Raw genomic sequence first — 21,007 nt, 5'->3', positions numbered from 1 at the left:
CCCTGTTTCCTAACTTGAGATGTAAGACTAGAAAGGGACCTGTGACCTTAAACTGATAAACATGCTAACTAGTTCTGATTTTTTTTAAGTTGGTGTAAATAATGCTTTTTCTCACCTGAATGCATTTTGTTTCTTTATGATTCAGTTTCATTCGTGGAGTTTTTAAAGTTATGTTGTAAAATGTGTGTGTGCTCCAAAGGTTGGAGAGAGAGCTCAGCAGGTAAACATTTGCCTCTCAGTCATGGAAAGCTAAGTTTGAACCCCCAGTAACACAATTAAAAGAAGTAAAACAGCTAGATAGAGTGTAACCTTGGCACTGGGAGGGGCAGAGGCAAGAGTGAATTCCAGGCACTCATCTAGTCTAGCCATGTTCAGTGGGAAACCCTGTCTCAAATATAAATATTTAAATGTGTACCCCAGGACAAAGACCACATATGTTCATAAGTGGACTTTCATATGCCTGGACCATGACTTACTCATACTGGTCAAAATATGAAAGCACTCATAGTTTTAACTCTAAGAAAATCATCTAACAAACTCTCCAGTGAAATACTTCTCAGCAACCCAAAGGAACTGCTGGTGTCCAGCGAGGCACAGATAAATTAGAGAAACGTTATTCTGAGCACAAGACACCCCACGGGAAAAAAATATCTACTTTATGATTCTGTAAGCATGGGATCATAACAAGGAAAACGACTCTTTAAGGACAGAGGTCAGAAGGACGGTTGTGTGGCAGAATGTGGTTGCTGACTCCAAGCAGGAAAGGACTTTCTGGGGTGACAGAGTGATGTGCCTCTGTACCTGGGTGCTGGGTACAGAGCATGCTCACACCTAAAGGCCACCGTGTGTGTAGAAGGCATGACTTCTACTGTGCGACAACTTCATTTAAGGTAATCCCATAGCTCTCCCGAAATTTTTGTACAGGGGGCGAAATCACATTACATTCCAGCAGGAGCTTGCTGGGGGTATTTTTTAACCATTTTTCTCTGACTACTTCAGATGTTTATGTGCATGGCTTCAGTAAAAGCCAATGCCTACCTAATGCTTAATGAAGGGAATGAAAAAAGGAACATGAGAGAAAGGAAGCCAGGGGGTTGGGGATTTAGCTCAGTGGTAGAGCGATTGCTAGGCCCTGGGGTTCAGTCCCCAGCTGGGGGGGGGGGAGGAAGCCAGGCTGAGGGACCACTTGTGTCATCTACGACAAAACAAAGGTAACTTAAGAATGAGATTCTGGGGGTTGGGGATTTAGCTCAGTGGTAGAGCGCTTGCCTAGGAAGCGCAAGGCCCTGGGTTCAGTCCCCAGCTCCGAAAAAAAGAAAAGAAAAAAAAAAAAAGAATGAGATTCTGCACTGTAGTAACCTCATTAAACATGGCATTCAAGTGTCCTGGTCCCTGGTCACATTAATCACCTAGACACACAGGGTGAATGCCAACTGGCTTGGCTAGTCCAGCCAAATGATATAATTAGACCAGGGTCAAGTTCTAAGGACAGATCCTTCCTCTAACTCAGAGAGCCCCCCTCTTCCACAGTTACCTCCCAACTTGCATTCCCAGGGTCCGCCGCTGGAATTTTAAAAGCTTAGCCATGAGAAGAGCCAATCTACTACTGTTTCGCCTTTAATTTTGTTGGGTTTTCTTCAGTGCTGTTTAAACATCACAGGGGAGAGAGTCAACTGGGTAAAATGAACAGTTATCAGAATCATTAAACTCCAAGAAGCATTCTACATTTTACAAATCACTTGCCCATTAGTTTCTAATCTATACGTCATAAGGGCCTATAATGCACACAGAGCGACAGCCTCTGGATTTCACTAAAGGAACACTTGAACTTTTTCTTTGGGCACCCAGAGCCTCAGTGGGTTTTCTCACAAGTCTGTATTCCCTCTACTGCACCCCTGGCTATGACCATGACCCATCCCCAAGCTCAGTCCTAATATCAGTCCTAATAGTGCCACTCCCTGGGCCAAGCATCTTCAAACCACCACACTCTCCCTCCTTTCCTCTCCTCCATCTCTCTCACATGCCCCCATCTCTCTCACATGACCCCCCATCTCTCTCACATGCCCCCCATCTCTCTCACAATCCTGGTGCACAATCTCTCCATCAATGGTAACCACTCTCCAGTTGCACTCTGACATAGACTAAGAAGATCCATAACCACCAGGCTACAGTTACTTCCACTTCTGGACATGAGTTCTTTTCTCCCTTTCTTCTCTCTTAATTGGCCTTCGTGTTATTTGCCTAGGTTAGATAAGCTGAACTGTGACATGGAGTGACTTGCCCTTGATCTCGTTTCCAGTAGCAGAACTCTGCCCACCATGAGGCTCTAGATCTCGGGGGCGGGGGGAGGACAGAGTTTTTGGGTGGAAGGACCCTGGGTTGGTCAATGAGAAGCATCTGAGTGGTTAATGAGTTCACTCCGCCTTCCCAGAAAGATGAAATGGCGGGGAAGGAGGTAGCAGTGTCTGAGAAGCTCAGCGTGGGGAATGAGAAAACAGTCTGTGCTTTTCCTCCTCGCTGGTCTCTTTCTTACCTGCCCGACCCATTCACTGCATTTCACAATGCTGCCCTGGCCCATCCTTTCCAACTTTACTTACCAGGTTAGTGTTTAAATTATTCTACAGTTCAACTAATGTACATTCCCCATGCATGTGTAACACTGCCTCTTTACCCCGACCCCAACACTTTCCTTTTCTTTGAAGTTCTCTCTTCTTGTCTCTACCTTTCAAATCTCCCCATTCTTCAGGTTATATAAGAGATGCTATGGTACCTGATAAGTTCATAAATTCTTCACAATGTAACAGCCCCACTCTCTAAGCTCCATGGCAATTTTACCTGTGTCTATTAATGTCACTAGTCACGTGACTTAAGAGTTCATATCACTTACTCATTGAACATGTCATGTAAGCAATGTGTAAAGAATCATGTAATTAGATCGACCACTCTCTTTGTTACTTTACTAGTCAGGATACAACAGGCTTTGCTGCATTAACAAAGAAGTCTACTCTCCATGACTCAGCACAACCAAGATTCCTCGCTGTCTTCCAAGTGTTCTGCTGACACAGCAGGCAGCTGAGTTGACTCAGAAGCCTGCTCTCATGCTCCCTTCATAGCTATCCACCCAGTATTAGTCACAGACCTGTAGCTGCCACTAAGATAGCCTGTGGCTTTTCCATGTGACTTAAAGAGGGCCATTTGGCACACTGGAAGGACGGGGTTGAGCTGCTAAGACTCTTGATGGTATCATCTTTATTGTGTAGGTGGGAAACTAAGGTTCAAGGAGAATAAGCACTTAAAGCAAGAGCATAAAGCTACTCAAGGAAACAGGAATGTGAAGACTTCCACCCCTGTGTTCAGAGAGGAGAGGAGTGGAGCTGAGTGTAGGGCCAGATCACCGCACTGATGTGAGGACAGGGTTTGCTGTGGTTCAAGTGCCAGCCCTGAATTTCTCCAGCTCATGGAGGCTTGACTTTATTCTGTGTCAGCTTCCTCCTCCAAAGATCACCTACAGTTTTTATGAAGGAATGATTGTAGATCAGTTATATGTGTGATGTGCGTGCCAAGAACACAGGAACTGGTAGACATTGTCAGTGGCACAATTCACATAAATTTCACTCAGCCCAATGACAACTTTGAAAATATGCTTCAGACACTCTGAAGTGACATTTCAGCTGCCCAGGGAAGCACTGGCTATCCTTTCTAATGACCTGATGCTGTCCCAGAGAATGGGATTCTAATGGACTCACAGTTTTTATTATGCACGTCACTAAGAGGGTGAAGCAGCTTGCATCATGACCCAAATCACAAAAGCTTTTTTTCTAATGTGCATGGGTATTTGGCCTACATACATGACTGTGTACCAAAGGCCCACAGAGGCCAGGAGATGGGTCTGGAGGTTGTGAGTCACCCACCATGTGTGCTGAGAGTAGAAGCTGGGTCCTATAGAAGAACGCCCAGTGTCCTTCCCTGAAGAGCCCTCTCTTCAACCTCCAGAACCACAAAATCTTGGTATAATTCCAGGGTGGCAGTGTCCAGGAGTCTCTAAAAGCACATGCGGAGGAAGAGGAGAATGTCCCTTCTTCTCCATGGGAGGACAGAAACGTCACTTAACCAGAAGTTAAACAGAGCGGGAAAACAACAGAAAGGACGGGGTATGGGAATGAGCGTGACCTGGTTTATCGTGACTACTAAGAGCCGCTGTGCGGACCTACTCACACCTCAGCAGCGCGGTGTGGGTCGGCATTCTTGCTGTCTTCATTACTATTCTGCTGTGATAAAATACCCCGCAGCTCGGAGGAAGGGTTTATTGTGGCTTACGGTTCCAGGATTACACAGTCATCATGGTGAGAACGATGTGGCACCTGCAGGAAGCCGCGCTATAGCCACATTCAGGAAGCAGAGAGAACTGATATTAATAGGATTATTGATATTTTACAGTTAAGGAATGCCAGCATTTATGTTTTGTTGTGTTTGGCTGGCTGGCTGGCTGGAGTTCGTTTTTTATTTTAGGGTTTTTATCTTAGACAGAATCTTTATATGTAGCACAGGCTGGCTTTGAACTAATGATTCTTCTGTATTGGTTGCCTGATTTCTAAGCTTATAGATGTGTGCTCTGACAACTTAAAGTGCTCTCCCTCTCCATATCCCTGTCCCTCCCCCTCCTCTCCCCACCACTGAATGCCTCTCTTTGTGTATCTGTCTCTCTGTCTCTCTGTGTGTATCTGTCTCTACTTCTCTGTCTGTCTGCCTCTCTCTCTCTCTCTCTCTCTCTCTCTCTCTCTCTCTCTCTGTGTGTGTGTGTGTGTGTGTGTGTGTGTGTGTGTGTGTGTGTGTGTGTGTGTGTCTGTCTCTTTCTCTCTCTTTCACACACACACACACACTGAGCAGGGGAGGGGAAAGAGAGGGAGAGAAAGACTAATTCCCTTAAACCCCATTCCCGTTAAGATAAAACGTTACCAATTACAACTGAGTCCTGGAGCACTGAGTTGGTTTCCTAAGACTGAAACAAGAGAAAACCTCTAGTCTCGGGGTATGAACTTTCAATGGTTTTTCAGCTGTATGTAAGAATGATCCACGAGGGAACTGTGGTACTGCTGTGACGGGATGAACCTTGTCTTAGCCATGTGTCTGTGTACCCAGCCCCAGTACAGAACAGAATAGAAAGGGAGTGACATAACCAGGGCTCTGCTTTCAGAAGCTAAATCTGGCAGCAGCGAGTAGGATGGAGGTCTGTTCTCTGTGGAAGCCTGACAGCACGGAGAGAAGTTTAGATGTCCCTGCAGTGATGGGAACAGTCATGAGGTGATCAATGGAGAATCACAATATAAAAAAGGGAGGGGGAGAGGGAAGGAGGGAGGGAGGGAAGGGAGGAAGGAGGGAGGGAGGGAAGGAATGAAGGAATGGAGGAAGGAAGGAAGGAAGGAAGGAAGGAAGGAAGGAAGGAAGGAAGGAAGCAGGTAAGCAAGCAAATGAAACAGAGGAGACAAGAAAGGGCGGGTGAATGGAGCTGACAGTCATGCGCAGGTGGGGAAGGGGGTTAGGTCCTTCGATGAATAAATCGATACATTCACACAGCAAATGTTTCATCATCATCAGCTCTGCCAGGAGCTGTTATAAATACCAAGGGTGTTGTGGTGGGAAGCAAATGAGGACTTGGCTCTCGTGGAACTTGTACACTCATTGAAAGATGTGCTGGTAAGGGATCTAGAGAGGAACAGAACTAATTGGAGAGACATGGAGATAGATGACAGCAAGACAGGGAGACTGGGGGTGGGGGACATAAAGAGAAGACAGGAATGGAGATTTCAAGGATTTGACTGCCTGGGTGTAGTGCTAACAGGTATGGGCAGGAGTTGATGCTTCGGGTTCCAAGGCAGTCTATCTTCTCTGGGAAAAATTAGCTTTGTTGAGATCCTTCAAGTGCTTGGATAAGATCCACCTAGATGAGAAGATTATCTAACCACATCTTCAGAGCAATGACTGGATCGGTGTTGATTGAACTAGGCAGCATAGCATTGTGAGGAAAGATGTGTGATAGATGATACGGTTAAGTAACTGGTGGCTCCCATGGAAATGCGGGTTGGTCCTTCCATACTTGAGTAGGCAGATCCCTACCTCAAAGACGGTTGAGGACATTAAGCAACTGGTCTAAGTGTTAAGAAGTGCTAATGGCTGCTCCTGCTGCCATCAGGTCTCCCAGATATGTGCAGAAATCACATGACAGACCAAGATGGCTGGCTTCTACCAAAAGCAACACAAGGTGGTTAACAGGTTTAGATGTGAACCTTACACCCTTGGTGTGGATTCTGAACCTGAGAAGGTTAACATTGCTTTGGGGAAGGGGCAAGGAGCACCTTCACTCAACTTGGGTATCAGACAGCCTCTTCTACTAATAGTGGAACCTATAGGGAGCTCTGTCTTCCTCACAGTGTTACAGTGAGACTGGCCAGCCTCCCAGCACAGGATGTCCTAAGAGCCATTTTGCTTTCGCTCCTCATTCTGCCAAGAACGTTTATCTCCTCTCCCCTTCATATGTAGGATGACTACCACTCAGCTCCCAGCCTGGCCATCTCCTCAGCGTTTTCTTGTACCTAAATTCTGCTCAATCTTGCAGTTAGAAGCCCTGCCCCCAAACTCTGTGTACTTACCTGGTAATTTTCAACAAGCAATCTACTTACATTTGGTTTTATTTTAGACATTTATTTATCAGCCCCTGTCTTAGAAGAGGAGCTAGGTCACCAACATCCTCAGCGCTCATTCTAAGTGTTGAGCACAAATGTCGTCATATACCCTCAGGAAACAGTGAATGTGTGAAATCAAGTTTCCAAGCAATGCATCTGTAGGATGTCCTGAGCAGTAAGCCGGAAATAGAACTGTAGACCCCTGGCACTGCTCCTGTCTTTCTAAGCCCAAGTCTGCACCTTCCAGGGTTTTGGTTTTTGTGATATGCATGTTCACGTGTGTGTGAATGATGTGGAAGCCTAAGGTCAACCACAAGGGTCATGTCTCAGGAGCTATATACCTTGTGTTTTGAAACAAGATTTCTCAGTGAGGTCTGGGGATTGACATTTTTAGGCTAAGCTTCCTGGCCAATAAAACCTAGTGATCCAGCTGTTTGTGCCTCACCAGTGGGTGTCAGGGTGACAAGCACAGGCTACCACACCTGACTTTTTCATATGCCCAGGGAATCCAACCTGGATTGCTTATACAGCAAAAAACACCATCCACTGAGCTCTTTCAGCCCTGGGCCTATCCCATGGAGCCCTTAATCATCCTCAGAATCTGAGTTCTTCTGCATGAACCTCTCTAGTCAGTCCCCTTTTTATGGACTGAAAAAGATCCAGACAGGGATGGAGTATTTTGAACAAGCCTTCCAACCCCAAACAGAAAGCTCTAGCTATTCTTGATCCAGGCAGGAAATGCTAACATCTTCTGCTCATAGGAGCCTTTTGAATGAGAAATCTTCTGATGTGCTCAGCCCATGGGGTCTCCAAAGCCAGCTCCTGAGTCAGGACGCCATCTTTGTAGTCAGGCTTCCCCTGCCAAGCTGACAAGGCCTTACAGTAACTGGCACTTGAGATTGACAATACATTTGAACACAGTGCTGTGTAGATGGTTGTCACCCATAGTGAAACCACAGTCCCTATCCGTCTTCTGACTTGACAACCAACAGGTCACCAGATCAGCTTAAAGTGTCCTTTGTGTTACTCAGTATTTCCAGGAGCTCCTCTGCCCTCCTGGGTTCGACTCCCAAATACAAATGGGAATCAGCATTAACTTTAGAGATGTCTTCTGATTGCAGCAAAGAACTTTGGGGTGGGACACAAGTCTTTACAAGTCATCCTACAGGAAAATTTCCTCCTTGCATTCTTGCCACTGAGAAAGGGGAGATCTCTGGTTTTACACCCTTCATCTTTTTAAAAACCCTTGGAAGGGTCAGTTGCAAACCTTATGGGACACTCTTGCTATCCAGGCAGATTTGAGGTCAGTCACACAAGGGAGTACTCTGGGGCAGGAGTCCTGTATCTGCCATGCATCAGTTAAGGGAGCTTGGAAAGGTCGATGGGCTATAGCGGTCTAGGGAGGACTTCAGTGACCACTGCTCTAAGACATATGGTTCTCATTCCAGGCATCTTTTCCACAAGTCCTGTGTGGACCCCTGGCTTCTAGACCATCGCACCTGCCCCATGTGCAAGATGAACATTCTTAAGGCCCTAGGGATCCCGGTAAGCACAGCACACAGCCTATAGCCTTGTCGTCTCTGTCTTTTTCCATTGCCCCCAAAGCAGGAAGAAAGACTCTTACCTGGATTTTCCACGTCCCCTTGTTGCCATCATCCAACCAACTCTGTGTTTGAACATTCCCTCACCTTTGCTCAGTCTGATCACGCCATGCCCACCCTTTGTCTGTGAGTCAAGGAAAGTGCTGCTTACACAGCTAAGGCATCTCTTTGGGGCTGAGCGAGACACAGTGGTCAACTGAACACCATTGGCCTCTTTGGTTACAATCCCTGCGTGTCCTTAAGGAGATCTACATGCCTCGGTTTGGGTGCTTGCTGCCTCTTGATCACCAAGCATTCTGGGGGAGCTTTCTCTCCCTCTCTCCCCAACCACTATCCCGACCAATGGGAGGAGAGGACCAAGAACGCAACTCAAAGCATCTGTTAAACTCATATCTCTGGAGACTGAGCGACGGGAAAGCCACTTGGATCCAACCCTGTGGTGGAACACCTTTTCGATGCCATGTGTTTTCTGACATTCAGTGACTCTCCCTGGGGTCAGAATCCTGCCAGCTGGCTTGATGCTCCAGGGAGAGCTTTTGCCAGGATTAGATCAAGTGAGCACCAGCTGCTGGGTGTCGTCTTCTCTGGGCCTACGAGGACAGGAAATAAGTCAGGCCACCAAATCCAAGAAGTGCACAGGGAGACATAAAGAAACACAGGCTCTGTCTAAAAATAGCCTCCTAACCGAACCCAGAAACCAGCTCCACCCCCACCTTGCTGCCACCTGTCCGTTGCCACTCCTCTTATGACAAAGAATAAAGAGAATGGTAATGGTTCAAGAAGTCACTGAAGAATGAGGGCCAGATCACATATCACAGTGCTCTTGCATGCCGAAGGGCTAATTAGGACTACCAGAGGACTCTGCTGGACACTGTCCCCGGACCTGCTTTGGCTGGCTTAGCTGCCCTGTGCCAACTGCCTCGGTGGCAGTTGATCCAGCAACCACAAGTCTACTGGAGACACTAGAGCTTTGAGCTAGGTTTTATTCACAGTGTAGTAAATTTTCAGATCAGAACTGTGCATGCACAGTGCACGCACATGGATGTGGAACATAAGAGGAAATCCACGTCCACCACACCCCGAGGACTGCACTTTTCACAGTTCTGGCTGTAACTGGGTTATTTTAAGGAAGAAGGAAAATGTGTACACACTTTCTTGCAAGTGTGTATGCTTGCACGGATGCAACTGAATGTTTGCGTGTGTGTGTGTGTGTGTGTGTGTGTGTGTGTGTGTGTGTGTATTACATATGACATTGTGTGCTTATGGGTCTTGATTGGGTTCCTCTTCTCTGCCAGTTAAAGAATCCAAAGGAAATATTTGATGCACAAGAGGTAGCATCAGAGAAATCTCAAGCAGCACTGACAGAATCAGTTGCTGAAGGAAGGCACTCATTGAGGGTGAAGAAACACTCACACACGCTGCAGACTCAGAGAAAGGGCTCCGTGCACAGCAGAGGGGGCTGGGAAAACCGAACATCCAGTCTCTTACAGAGAGCTGGGGGTTTTAAAGCTCCTGAAGAGTCTTCCTCCCCTGCTTTAGGATTGGTCAGTGGTTTGAAGACAAGAGGGTTAATTGGTCCACAGCTTCTGTGTGATGATGAACTGATCTGGCCATTCCGTCAGTGGGGGGCTGGTGGGACACAGAAGCCAGCAGGAGGATGTGGCAGGGAAAACCTTTCCCAAGACTGAACCAAGTAAACATCACAAGTGGTGGCTGGTGAGACACCATCTGCTGGATATTGTCCTCTCTGGGCCAATGAGGACAGGAAACATGGCAGGCCACCAAACCCATGAATACACAGGGAGACAACAAGGGGAAAACACCGAAGGAAGAAGCTGGCCACCTTGGAGAGTCAGCGTTTGTTACCTGGCCACAGCACCTCTCCCTAGCTGTCTGCCTACCAGGGAATCTGTCCTTGCATGCATACATGCATGTGCTCACATGAACGCATGTGTGTGTGCCCTTATGTGCATGCGTGTTTGGCCTGCATGTGTATGCTGGCACATGTTGACATGTATGTTGTGTACTTGCATGTATATATCCATCATCATTTTATACTCTCTGTGACTCTGCCTTCATGTCAACTCGGCTCCCTTTGCTCAGAACAGGCATGAAAAAAAAAAACCCTTGCTACGTACTTAAAATTTATGCTGAATATTGATTCCAGATTTTCCCCCCGTGGAAGTATAATTTCTCCAGAAGCTACTTCTTATTGGATTCCAAATATTGATGTTAATTATTTCTAAGCTAGAAATACTAAGTAGCCTTTTGGCTTACTTCCAAACTAAATAATGTTTTAATTGTCAGCAGTTGGACACTCTGGCTGAAAGTCCGATGCCTGACAAGTCTGTTAGGTTTGACCTAACGTACTCGGCTCCCAGAAAAATAAGCATCAGTAGCATCTCTGGGCTTTGCCAAGGATAAGCCAGCTGAAGAACACGACACAGCCATACTCAGCCCACAGAACAGAATGTCCTCGTGAAGAATGAAGCGCGCTCACCGTGCGGCTCCTGGAGAAGCATCCAGGCATGTGGCTGCCCTTCTGCTTCCCGGGGCTCTCTTTTGTCCGGGTGAAGACAGATTCAGGATTCTATCATATGGTTATCAGAGTGACGTGCCTAACGTGCACTGGCGCAATCGTTTGTTTCATGCTTAAACTTTGCATGTGACTAAACCAGCGCAAAGCTGTGTGAGTTAGGAAGTGTTTCTCACACCAACACTTCCTTAAGACAGTTTAAAGAACTGCTCTTAAGTTTTCCCTATATTCTAAATTAGTTTATTTTAGCTTGGTCTAGTCTAGTCTAGTCTTGTCTTCTTGTCTTCAGACAGATTCTCCGTAGGTAACTCACACTGGTCTTAAAGTTGTGATCCTCCTGTCTCAAACTCCCAAGACTCCCTGGGACTACAGGTCTGCATCACCATACTGCACTAGGGATTTCTTATTTAAGGACCATTGAGAAGAGCCCATCTCTGCACACTGACGCCTGTCAGTCCTTCACCGCTGTATCCTTGACTGTGCTGAGTAATTCTGAGGAACTGGAGCCCTTTCAGAGTCTCGAATGCTATCAGTCACAAAATCATACTTACAGATTATACCCCAACTCTCCTTGGAAGAGTATCAACTCATGAATGACTTAGTTGTGATTTTCGAATCCAGGTGGTTTAAGCTTACTCTATTTCTTTGTATTTTTGTTATTTTAGCTCAGTACATATGTACCTGCAGTGGAAATCAATAAATATACATGAATCAAAACCAAAGAGCTGGAGACAAGATTGCACATTGTACTTTCCCTGCAATGGGCTAAATGATGAGAGCATATCTCATGACAGATGAAACCCTCATAGCAATGCATATTTTCCAATAACATTTTGTCAAAAAATATTATAGGGAGAAGAAAAAGGCATTTTTTTAATTTCTAAGAATTTCATACAGGTTTATCGTGAACTACAATGGAAGGGTTCATTATTTCCGGAAGCTTCCTATCCTTGGCCTATATTGTAGTGCTTCACCTATAGATGTGGCACGGGTCTCCGTTACAGAACAGTAGTTTTCCTGAATCCTCCTCCCAGCTGTTATAAGATCCAGGTTTCAGAGGCCAGGAAACGCCTCCTACACCATTGTTCTCCAGATGTGAAGAGGACTCTAACCACCATTGAACAGAAAACTCCGTGGAACCAGTTCAGTCACAAGCTTCTAATTATTGGTCACTGATTTATCCGAGGAGTTTCCTCGTGCTAACTTAATTTCAGTACCTAGACAGTTTGTTAGCCGAAAGCCTTGGGTATAGTCTTTAAACAGTATGATTGTGGCTTTTTTTTTCAAGAGGTAGAAAATTTTCTGGTTCTTTATGAAGATTGAATATAAATTGGAAGATTGATTTGTTATCTGTTACTTCCAAGCCAAGGCTGTCAAACCCGCAACTGTTGATTGGTCTGCTAAGTATCTCTTGCTCTCCTTTCTCTGAAAAACAGAGCAGAGTTTCTCCCAACCCACAAAATAAGAACTTTGTTAAGAAATACACTGTACCAAAGCTGGGGCATGGAAAAAGAGAGCCACCAATGTCAACAAACCGGGTCACAATTTCAAAGTTGCACGAGCCATTGTTGTATACCCATGCATTGGGCTGTTGGTGTTTGTGAGAATACAATTATTCTGCAGCACTGCCTGCTCCTAGTGAAATCTCTTCTACCCAACACCCTGCCCTTAAGTGTTTTGTTTAATAAACACCTTTGCTTAGCATATCTCAGCTTTGCACAGAATTTTCTAGTTCTTAAAGTATTTTCTCAAACCCTTCTGTCATTGATGCTGGCAAGATTCTGATAATATGCCCAAGTTTTGAGGACAGAAATCTGAGAAGCATATAAAATACTCAAATCTATATTTACTGAGCATCCAGTCGTTGTGGCATGATGTGGAAGCTTAGGAAACAAAACCAAGGGCCTGTGGATGCTGCTCAATGGGACGAGAGTGAATGTTGCTGGAGAACGGGGTGTTGACAAATGACCCCCAAGCCACATGAGGCACCACAGGATCAAAGACCTCTGCCTGGGAGGGAGCCCTCCTTAGAAATGGCGTAAACAATCGCCAGGGGTCAGTTTGAAACCTTAGGATGAAACCTGGAAGATGGTAGGCAAGTGTCATCTGAGCAAAGGGACAGTATAAGAGAAGGGAACCTGTGTGTACTTTCTTTCCAGAGGTTGATGGTGGACTGGGCTGTATAGTGTGTTTTGTCAGGCCAACTCATATAACCTCTTCCTAGCACAGAGAGAAGACTCATGCGTCTGTTGTGAGGTTTTACTGTGGCTGTGATGATGGCAGATGTGGCTGTTGATGGTTTTGTGACTGTAGTTGTTGTTGTTGACATTCTTGTCGTGGTTGATGTAGTGGCTATTGATGTTATTGTAGATGTAGTGTAGGTGTTGTGGTTGTTGCCGATGACATGGTTCTTGCTGTTGATGTTGTGGTTGTTGGCGTTGTCATTGACGCGCTTGACGATGTTGCTGTTGTTGTAAGTGTTGTGATCGTTGAGGTTGTGACACGGGAGCCTCGGGTTAGAGAGCATAAAGGAAGAAAGAAACCAGCTGGAGATAGAGAGGCCAAGGGTGGGGAGAGGATGCTAATAAGAATGACTGTTCCCGTTCAAACTCAAAATCAACACATTGAGTGAACAGTGAATTAGTCATTCTACAAACTGCCTTCTGACCAGCTGAGTGCTAATACATTGGCTCAGTTTGACAGAGACACCAAAAGCCAAGGGGCAAGAGAACAGAGAAAAGACCTAAGCTACTTTGAGGAAATCTGGGATGGTTGCAGCTCCCAAATGACAGTTGCGAGAGAAAGTGTGATCTGCGAGAGACAAACCACACAGAGCACTGCAGATCTCTGTGTTTCGCACATGCCCGTGACTTACAAGGCTCTGCTTTTAATGACCTGTGGATCTAACACTGTCACTGTGTTGCTCATGCAATGCAAACCTGGAATGCTCCTCACTCGGATGTGGCTGTCATCCTCTGCAGAATCTGAGAGCAAGAAATCATGGAATTATTATCCGTCATGACAAAGAAGTCAACACACAAAGCGAACAAACCGACAGAAAGTGAAAACTGCATAAGCAAGTTACAGGCAGCCAAGGCTACAAGTTGAAGGCAGGAGCCTCTAACAAGAAAAGAGACAGACACCGCTGGAGGAGAAGGAGAGGAAAGGATGTGTCTAAGTGTGATTAGTACCATGTTAAATGCTTAGAAATGTTTTTCTACGGTTGATTTTGGCTTACATTTTTAAACACAGCCTCACCGTGTGTGTATGTGTGTGTATGTGTGTGAGAGAGAGGGGGGGGAGATATTACTGTGTAATTCCTAGTGAATAAGATCCTTCTCCGGCCTACTTTCATATCATGTTTGTAAACAATGCTTGAGACTGGTGATAATTAGCAGGCTGCCAGCTCCATCCTGTGTGGAAGAATAAACTCCATATAAGAGGAAGTCCTAGTTTTATCATTATAAACAAAGATCAGGTATTCCTCCTAACTAGTTGTTTAAATATAGAGGTTTTGAAACACTTGAATTTAAATCCTTATTCTTATATCTGAAAGGAACTCTCAGAAAGGAAATTTGAGATCATTTCATGGCAACGAAACTACGTGTAAACAGTTCTTAAATAAAGTGGCTGAAAAACAAAACAATAAAGCAATGAACTTAATTTTAAATTCAGACAAAGTCCTTAGGATGTAGACATCGCATCTGTAAAATGAGGGTGCGTTCTAAGATGGATCCTTCTCTGTTTCCCTCAGCCCAATGCTGACTGCATGGACGACTTGCCCATTGATTTCGAGGGCTCTCTAGGAGGCCCACCAACCAATCAGATCACAGGAGCCAGTGATACAACCGTCAACGAAAGCTCAGTCACTCTGGACCCTGCTGTGCGGACAGTGGGAGCCCTGCAGGTGGTCCAGGACCCAGACCCCGCTCCTCAGGAGGGAGAAGCCATCTTTACAACTAACAGTAAGTACTGTGTTTCAAGGGGCCGTCACCAACACAGCTATTGCTGCAAAGGATTGGAGAACAAATAAAGAATATCACTGTGTGGTGGTTGACGTTGTTGATGTGGCAGAATTTACACTTACCTATGAGACAAGCCTGTAGGCAAGCCGGTAAAGAACTATCTAGATTAGGTTAGTCTCTGGGCATACCTGTTAAACACCGTCTACTTTAAGTTAATTGCGATGGGAAGAACCTTTAACTTTGAATGGCATCATGCCATAGGTTTGACTCTTAGACTGAATAAAAAGGAAGCAGAGAGCTGTCCATTAGCATTCATTGCTCTCTGCTTCCTGGCTACAGGTGCAGTTCAGACAGCTGCCTAAACTCTCTGCCACCATACCTTCCCTGAGGCGGGAGAAGGGCAGCCAGCCTTCTGACGTCAGAGGGCAGGTGGGAGAAACAAGTGACAGAGATAAGGCCTCCACCCACATTGTTCCTGGGAGGAGCCGTGAGCCTCATGAATATGGCTGTATCTACGGAAGCCAGGCTGATCCGGGTGCAGGTTCCCATTGCTGGGGGACTCGCTTGTGTTTATATAAAGATAGGGGGGATATGTTCTGTGGCGGTGTGGTGAGGTATAGAGGAAGGGGTGCCTCTGCGGGCCTCTGCTGAAACATCCCCTCCCATGAGGGACCAGCCACATGATGGTATAGTATAGAGTTTATTCAGGACATGGGGAGGGGAGTTAAGAGGGTAGTAGAGAGAGAGAGAGAGAGAGAGAGAGAGAGAGAGAGAGAGAGAGTGGCTGGCTCATGTGGAGAGAATGGGGAGGGAATGGAGAGAGAAGAGACAAAGAGGGAAGAGGGTAAGAGAGCAAGAGAATATGGAGGGGGCAAGTCAGGCATACCCTGTTGTCAGGTAACTGGGGTAGGGGTGGGGGGAGCTAAGACAGAATGCTAACAACTTTGCGCTTGGCACATCTTTACCTTAGTGATTTTACTTTATTTCATTAAGAGACGGGATCCTATTATGTTGCCTACGCTGGCCTCAGATATCTGAGATCTCGAATAGCAATCCATTGATCTGCAGAATAGATTAGCACTGCAAGTGCTTGCTAATGTTTCAGACTTCCCTTTAGATGGGTGTTTTAGATGCTTCCCACTCCCTTCTCCCACAAGCATGGTTACTAGGTTCTATGCTGTTCGCTGGTGGTTGTCATAGAAATATTTAAATATCTGTATGGGCACTGGGTTTGAAGCTAAAATCTAAAGCGCCTCCCATTTAGTCAAATATAGTAAGAGATAAAAAGCCTTAGGAGTTCTAAGAAAATCGGCATACCAGTTAACTGAGTTAGGTTCAAAGGGAGAAGAGTGGGTAGATGATGTAGTTTTAAATAAAGTGTATTTCTCTCTTGTGACAGAAGCAACATGCTCACTACAAAAAGGTAGGAAAACAAATTGAATAATCTTGGGTTCTTTTCCCATTGAAGTTAAGCTCCTTTTCACAGATTTGCAATTTTCAGACTAAGATGTAAAGTCTGGTATTTTTGTCTGACTAACTCTATAATCTAAACTATCGGAAGACTGAAAGATGAAGGGATTCTTCAAAGAGACCTGAGGTGGGGTCCACAATCCAGAAATGGTCACTTTTATTACTGTGTTCTATTTCCTGTTTCTTTTGACTTCGTGGTGGGGTGTGCTCGTGTGACACACGCAAAGGTCGCAGAGAGCCAGGATTGGCTCTCCCCTTTCACCATGTGGGTTCTGGGGATCAAATGTGGGTGTCAGGCGTGGTGGCAAGCTCTCCGCCACATGAGCCTTGCCATCAGCCCATGGTGCTCACAGGACTGCCACAGAAATCACGTCAGGGGAATGTAGTAGTGTGTATCATGTTGGCAGCGTTGACTTATTTCTGACAAAGAAGACTTCTACTTCCAAAAACTTGATTTTTCCTGTAAGGATCTCAGACTGAAGCACCTAGTGGTAGACAGGAGATTCCTTAAAGGCTGATCTGATCCCCTTATTTTTATAGTGCTGTCACAAACTGATGTCATGGCAGCCATGCATGTGATGTGACTTGTCTAGTACCATAGTGTGAAGATGTCAATGGGTATTGCTCACTTCAGTAATACACATTGTTTAACCAAATACATCTCCAGAATACTTCGTACTCTTTTTAAGTGTAATTGATCTTCAGAATGTGGGGTGTAGTCCTGTGTGTTTGGATTTAGAAGAGCCGCATTAGAAGTGCTCAATCGTCCCGTGTGAGGAGGGGCCTAGCTTACTGCCGTGTGTAGCAAAACCTCCCAGTAACTCGAAAGAAGAGCCTCGCAGGTTGTTTGTTTGTTTGTATTTGTTTGTTCTGTGGAGTTGTTTGTTTGACTGGTTGGTTGGTTTTGGTTTTCAAGACAGGGTTTCTCCGTGTAGCCCTAGCTGTCTTGGAACTCACTCTAGAGACCAGGCTGGCCTTGAACTCAGAGATCTCCCTGCCTTTGCCTCCAAAGAGCTGGGATTAAAGGCATGAGTCACCACTGCCAGTTGTTGTTTTTGTTTTTAGTCACAATAAGCTTCTAATACTTGCTATAAGAAAACTGCAGACCAGTGGAGTAGACATCTGACCAAGGCTGCAATAAGTTTTCTCTACAGTATGCAAGTAGGGTCTCGTGGGCTCTCTATTACTGGGGGACTTGCTGTTCTCCTCAGACATCTGGGCTCTAACAGACTTAGGGAAGAGCATAGGAGGGTCTGATAGTACACTGCCAGCCGTCCAAAAACATGGAAGCCACAGGCATTTGTTTAAAGTTCATAAGAAGAAGAAGAAAGTCGGTCATTCCCCTTGCAATAGAATGATTGTTTGACCAAAGACAGCACATCAACTATTGGACTCCTTCATTTGAAAATCTGTGGCATGCTTCTCACAAACCTCAATTAAGGCCAGGCAACAAATGAAAAAGCGTTTATATTTAATGTGGTTAAATACCACTCACGATGAAATATATATATAAATACACCATGGGCTAAAAATCCATCCAAAACAAAACAGGAAATTATAGTCTGCAGCCATGTGACCCATGACCCTTGAGTAAAATAGGATCGGAGTGGCAGGTTGAAGCAGGCCATTGTTACATGTCTACTGAGCGCAGTGCGGTAAAAGTGTTTAACGTAGGCTTGAAGCAGGGACCTTCTGTTCACACTGGGAGGGGAAATGCCACGTTTCAGAAGCAAGCTCTGGGAAAAGTGAAATGAAGTGACGGGTAGGGGCAGAGGAGCATGCCTGTGGTCAGAAGATTGACAGGCAGTGTGGATGTGCTCAGAGAGGCTGACTCACTTCTGAGCATGGAAATCGAATGTCGCCCACACAGCATTCTCTAGGCCATCTCCCTCACAGCTGTTTTGTTTATTTGGATTTAACAGAGATGGGCAAACAAAATGACACTATAGGCGCCTTAAGGGGAGAATTCTCTGTACAGATTTTCTAGTTTTCTAGTGCCCTCTGCAAACAAATCAGTAAGCAAGCAACCCTGTCGCTAAACGCATGCTCATTCCAGTTCTCATGACGCTGTGCTCATCTCCTTGATGCTGTCTGACACTTTGGGCTCAGTGTAGAGTGCTGGCTACATGCTTGGGGTTCAGTGTAGAGGGCCACGAGCACGACCCTAAGTCCAATCCCTAGCACAACAAGCAAAAGAAAGCAGATGGGGACATAACTGCTATAAATCACAAGCAAACAGTCAAACAGAGACCTTGGTATCAAACTATACTCTCTGTCCTGACATCCGCACAAACCAGAGAGTTGCAGACAATAAAGAGCTAGTAGCAGTTCACACATCCGTGGGAACAGGCCCCAGCCAGCGTCCTTTGAAGCCTATTTTGTACAGTTGTTTCAAACAGTCTTATGAAGTAAATAGTATTCTTATCTTTCTTTAAATGTTGGGAATGTGGAGATCCTGAGAGATGAGTGGAATTGACCAGTGTTCATACACTCGTGACAAGTGTGTCGGGAAAAGCTACTGTCTCTTCACATTCGCTGAGACGATATACAGGGATGGAGTCAGGGAGTGCACCCTGGCTGACTCACTTCCCATTCAATACAGTTATTCACTTCTTGTCACTTCAAATATCCTAAAAGTTCCAAACTTAGCTTAGCCGCCTCCGGCACTGTCGTTCCTACCTCCCTGCCCATCTCCTCGGCAAACAGAGCTGGTGTGCTGTGTGTGCTAGGTCCCATCAGCACCTAGCAGGAAAGTGTAGGCAGATCACCACAAAAGATGGGGAAATCTGGCATTAAAGGACCATCTTCAGCTCCCAGAAAAGGGGGAGAAAGTAAAAGGAAGCATTTACAAAGTCGGGAAGAACCTGACTTGCGGTTGAGGGAGGAGGTCTTCTTTATTCTCAGTGCTCCTGACCGCCTACTTTTTGTCATCTTGACCCAACGGTCCATACCACTTTCTTTTCCTTGATCTCATTTCAAGTCCTGTGAGCCAGTGTTCAGATGCCCCTCACTGTGCTCTACCTGCTGGCCTGCTGGGGCCAAAACCTTTGCCTCCGGCTCCCAAGCACTGGTTACAGATAGATGGATTGTTTGCTTCCACTGAGGGAAAAGGGTGTCTTAGAAACAAAGGGAAACAAACTTGGCTAAACAATCATCCCCATGTGTTTAGAGACTCCAGAGAGGAGCTGAGGGAGACTGCCGCACCTTCCCAAATCCCTCAGGCTCCATTTGGCCTCTCCTCAGGACATTCTGAAACCTTCCTTTTAGTTTTCAAAGGGTTGTTGGCTCCCCAGTCGGTTTCCTTCCTTCCCCTTTGAGCCACTGCAAAGGCCTGTGATGATAATAATGTGCTTCAGAAGGATGCCTAAGGTTTGCGATCCACTCACCAGCCCGCCACAGCCTGCCTCAGCCCACCACAGCCTGCCCGAGCTGGGGAGGACAGAGATAGGCAGAAGCATGCAATCTCAGAGGCCCAGAGCAGTCTGAGTGTGAAGCCCCTTGGGCCTTACAAAAGCGATGTGTGTGAGTGGGTACGGAGGCTAACGGAACTTAGCCAACTAAAGTAAGAGTTGAAATGCTTTTCTCTGGAAAATGTCATTTCCTATCTTCCCATCAGCCTTGGTCCATTAAATACACAGGACCTGTGAAAACTTCAGGATGTATTTTTATTTCCGTTTTACTGATGATCAAATGTGTGGCATGAGTAGCCCCTGCCCCTGGATGAGTATCCCAGTAGGCCCAAGCTTGCCAATTAAGAGACTCGAGCCCAAGACAAAAGAAAACTTTTTTCTCTTCTGTGCCCTTTAGTTCCAACTCCTGTACCCCACAGGAGACGGCTCTGTGGTGATTACTCTCTAGGGTCTCTGTGTCCTGTATACAACCGAGTCGGTTGGTAACCAGTGGCCTCCTGTCCTTTCAGGAGCTCCTCTGGGACACATGGCATGGTATGCACATGCCACAGTGCTTGTGGAGGCCGAAGGACCCCAGATGTGTGTGGACTCCTTTTACCTTGCCGGAGGCAGGTCTCGCTGTTCGTTGCTACTTTGCGTGACAGGTTAACTGTCCTATGAACTTCAGGAACTCTGTGTCTCGACCTCGACTCCCAGCTTCCCACAGGAGCATTAGGATGAATAAGGAGTGCTACCGTGTCCAGCTTCTTACATGAGCTCAACCTCAGATCCTCTCTGTGCACAGCCATTTTACCCACCAAAGTATCTCCCCAACCTTTCCCTCCTGCTCCCTTGCTGCCAACATCTTTTTGAGAAAAACTAAGACAGGAATAGTCACACACACACACACACACACACACACACACACACACACACACACACACACAATGCCTGGGTATGTTAATAGTCTTTGTCTGTGAATTGCATATGTAGGTGATGTTGACTATGAAATTGCTCATTTAAAAAGATAGCTAAGTCATCTGATGGAGAATACACACACGCACATGCCTGACCCCTCACGTGCATCTTGTATGCACAAATGTGTGAATCACTCGTACTCTTCAAACTGCTCTCGAGAGGAGGAAACCATTGCTGAACACGGGAACTGCAGTATTTAATCTGGTTGTGACTCATCAGCTCAAGCCACTGTCACAATGACCAGTGTGGATCCTCCAGAGGCGAGTGCTTCCCTCTGCAATGGCTCCCTACCTCGGATCCCAGGAAAATGCAACAGACAGCTCTCTGGGGACTCTCCACACTGAAAAGTGTCCTCTCCAATTTTTTTTGCTGTGGTTGTTTTCTAGTG

At 45.9% G+C, this 21,007-nt stretch overlaps 1 protein-coding gene across 1 annotated transcript in view; it reads left to right on the top strand.

The window, feature by feature from the left end:
- Positions 1–21,007, top strand: part of Rnf150 (ring finger protein 150) — a 226,529-nt gene that overhangs the window by 168,894 nt on the left and 36,628 nt on the right. Inside the window, exons 5-6 of the mRNA XM_032887717.1 lie at positions 8,129–8,225; positions 14,572–14,782. Coding sequence (XP_032743608.1) covers positions 8,129–8,225; positions 14,572–14,782 — 308 coding nt within the window. The remainder of the gene's footprint in view (positions 1–8,128; positions 8,226–14,571; positions 14,783–21,007) is intronic.

Source organism: Rattus rattus, chromosome 17 (assembly GCF_011064425.1).
Source record: "Rattus rattus isolate New Zealand chromosome 17, Rrattus_CSIRO_v1, whole genome shotgun sequence".
NCBI lineage: Eukaryota > Metazoa > Chordata > Mammalia > Rodentia > Muridae > Rattus > Rattus rattus.
Note: the sequence above shows the minus strand (reverse complement) of the source record. Positions and strands in the feature narration are given on the sequence as shown.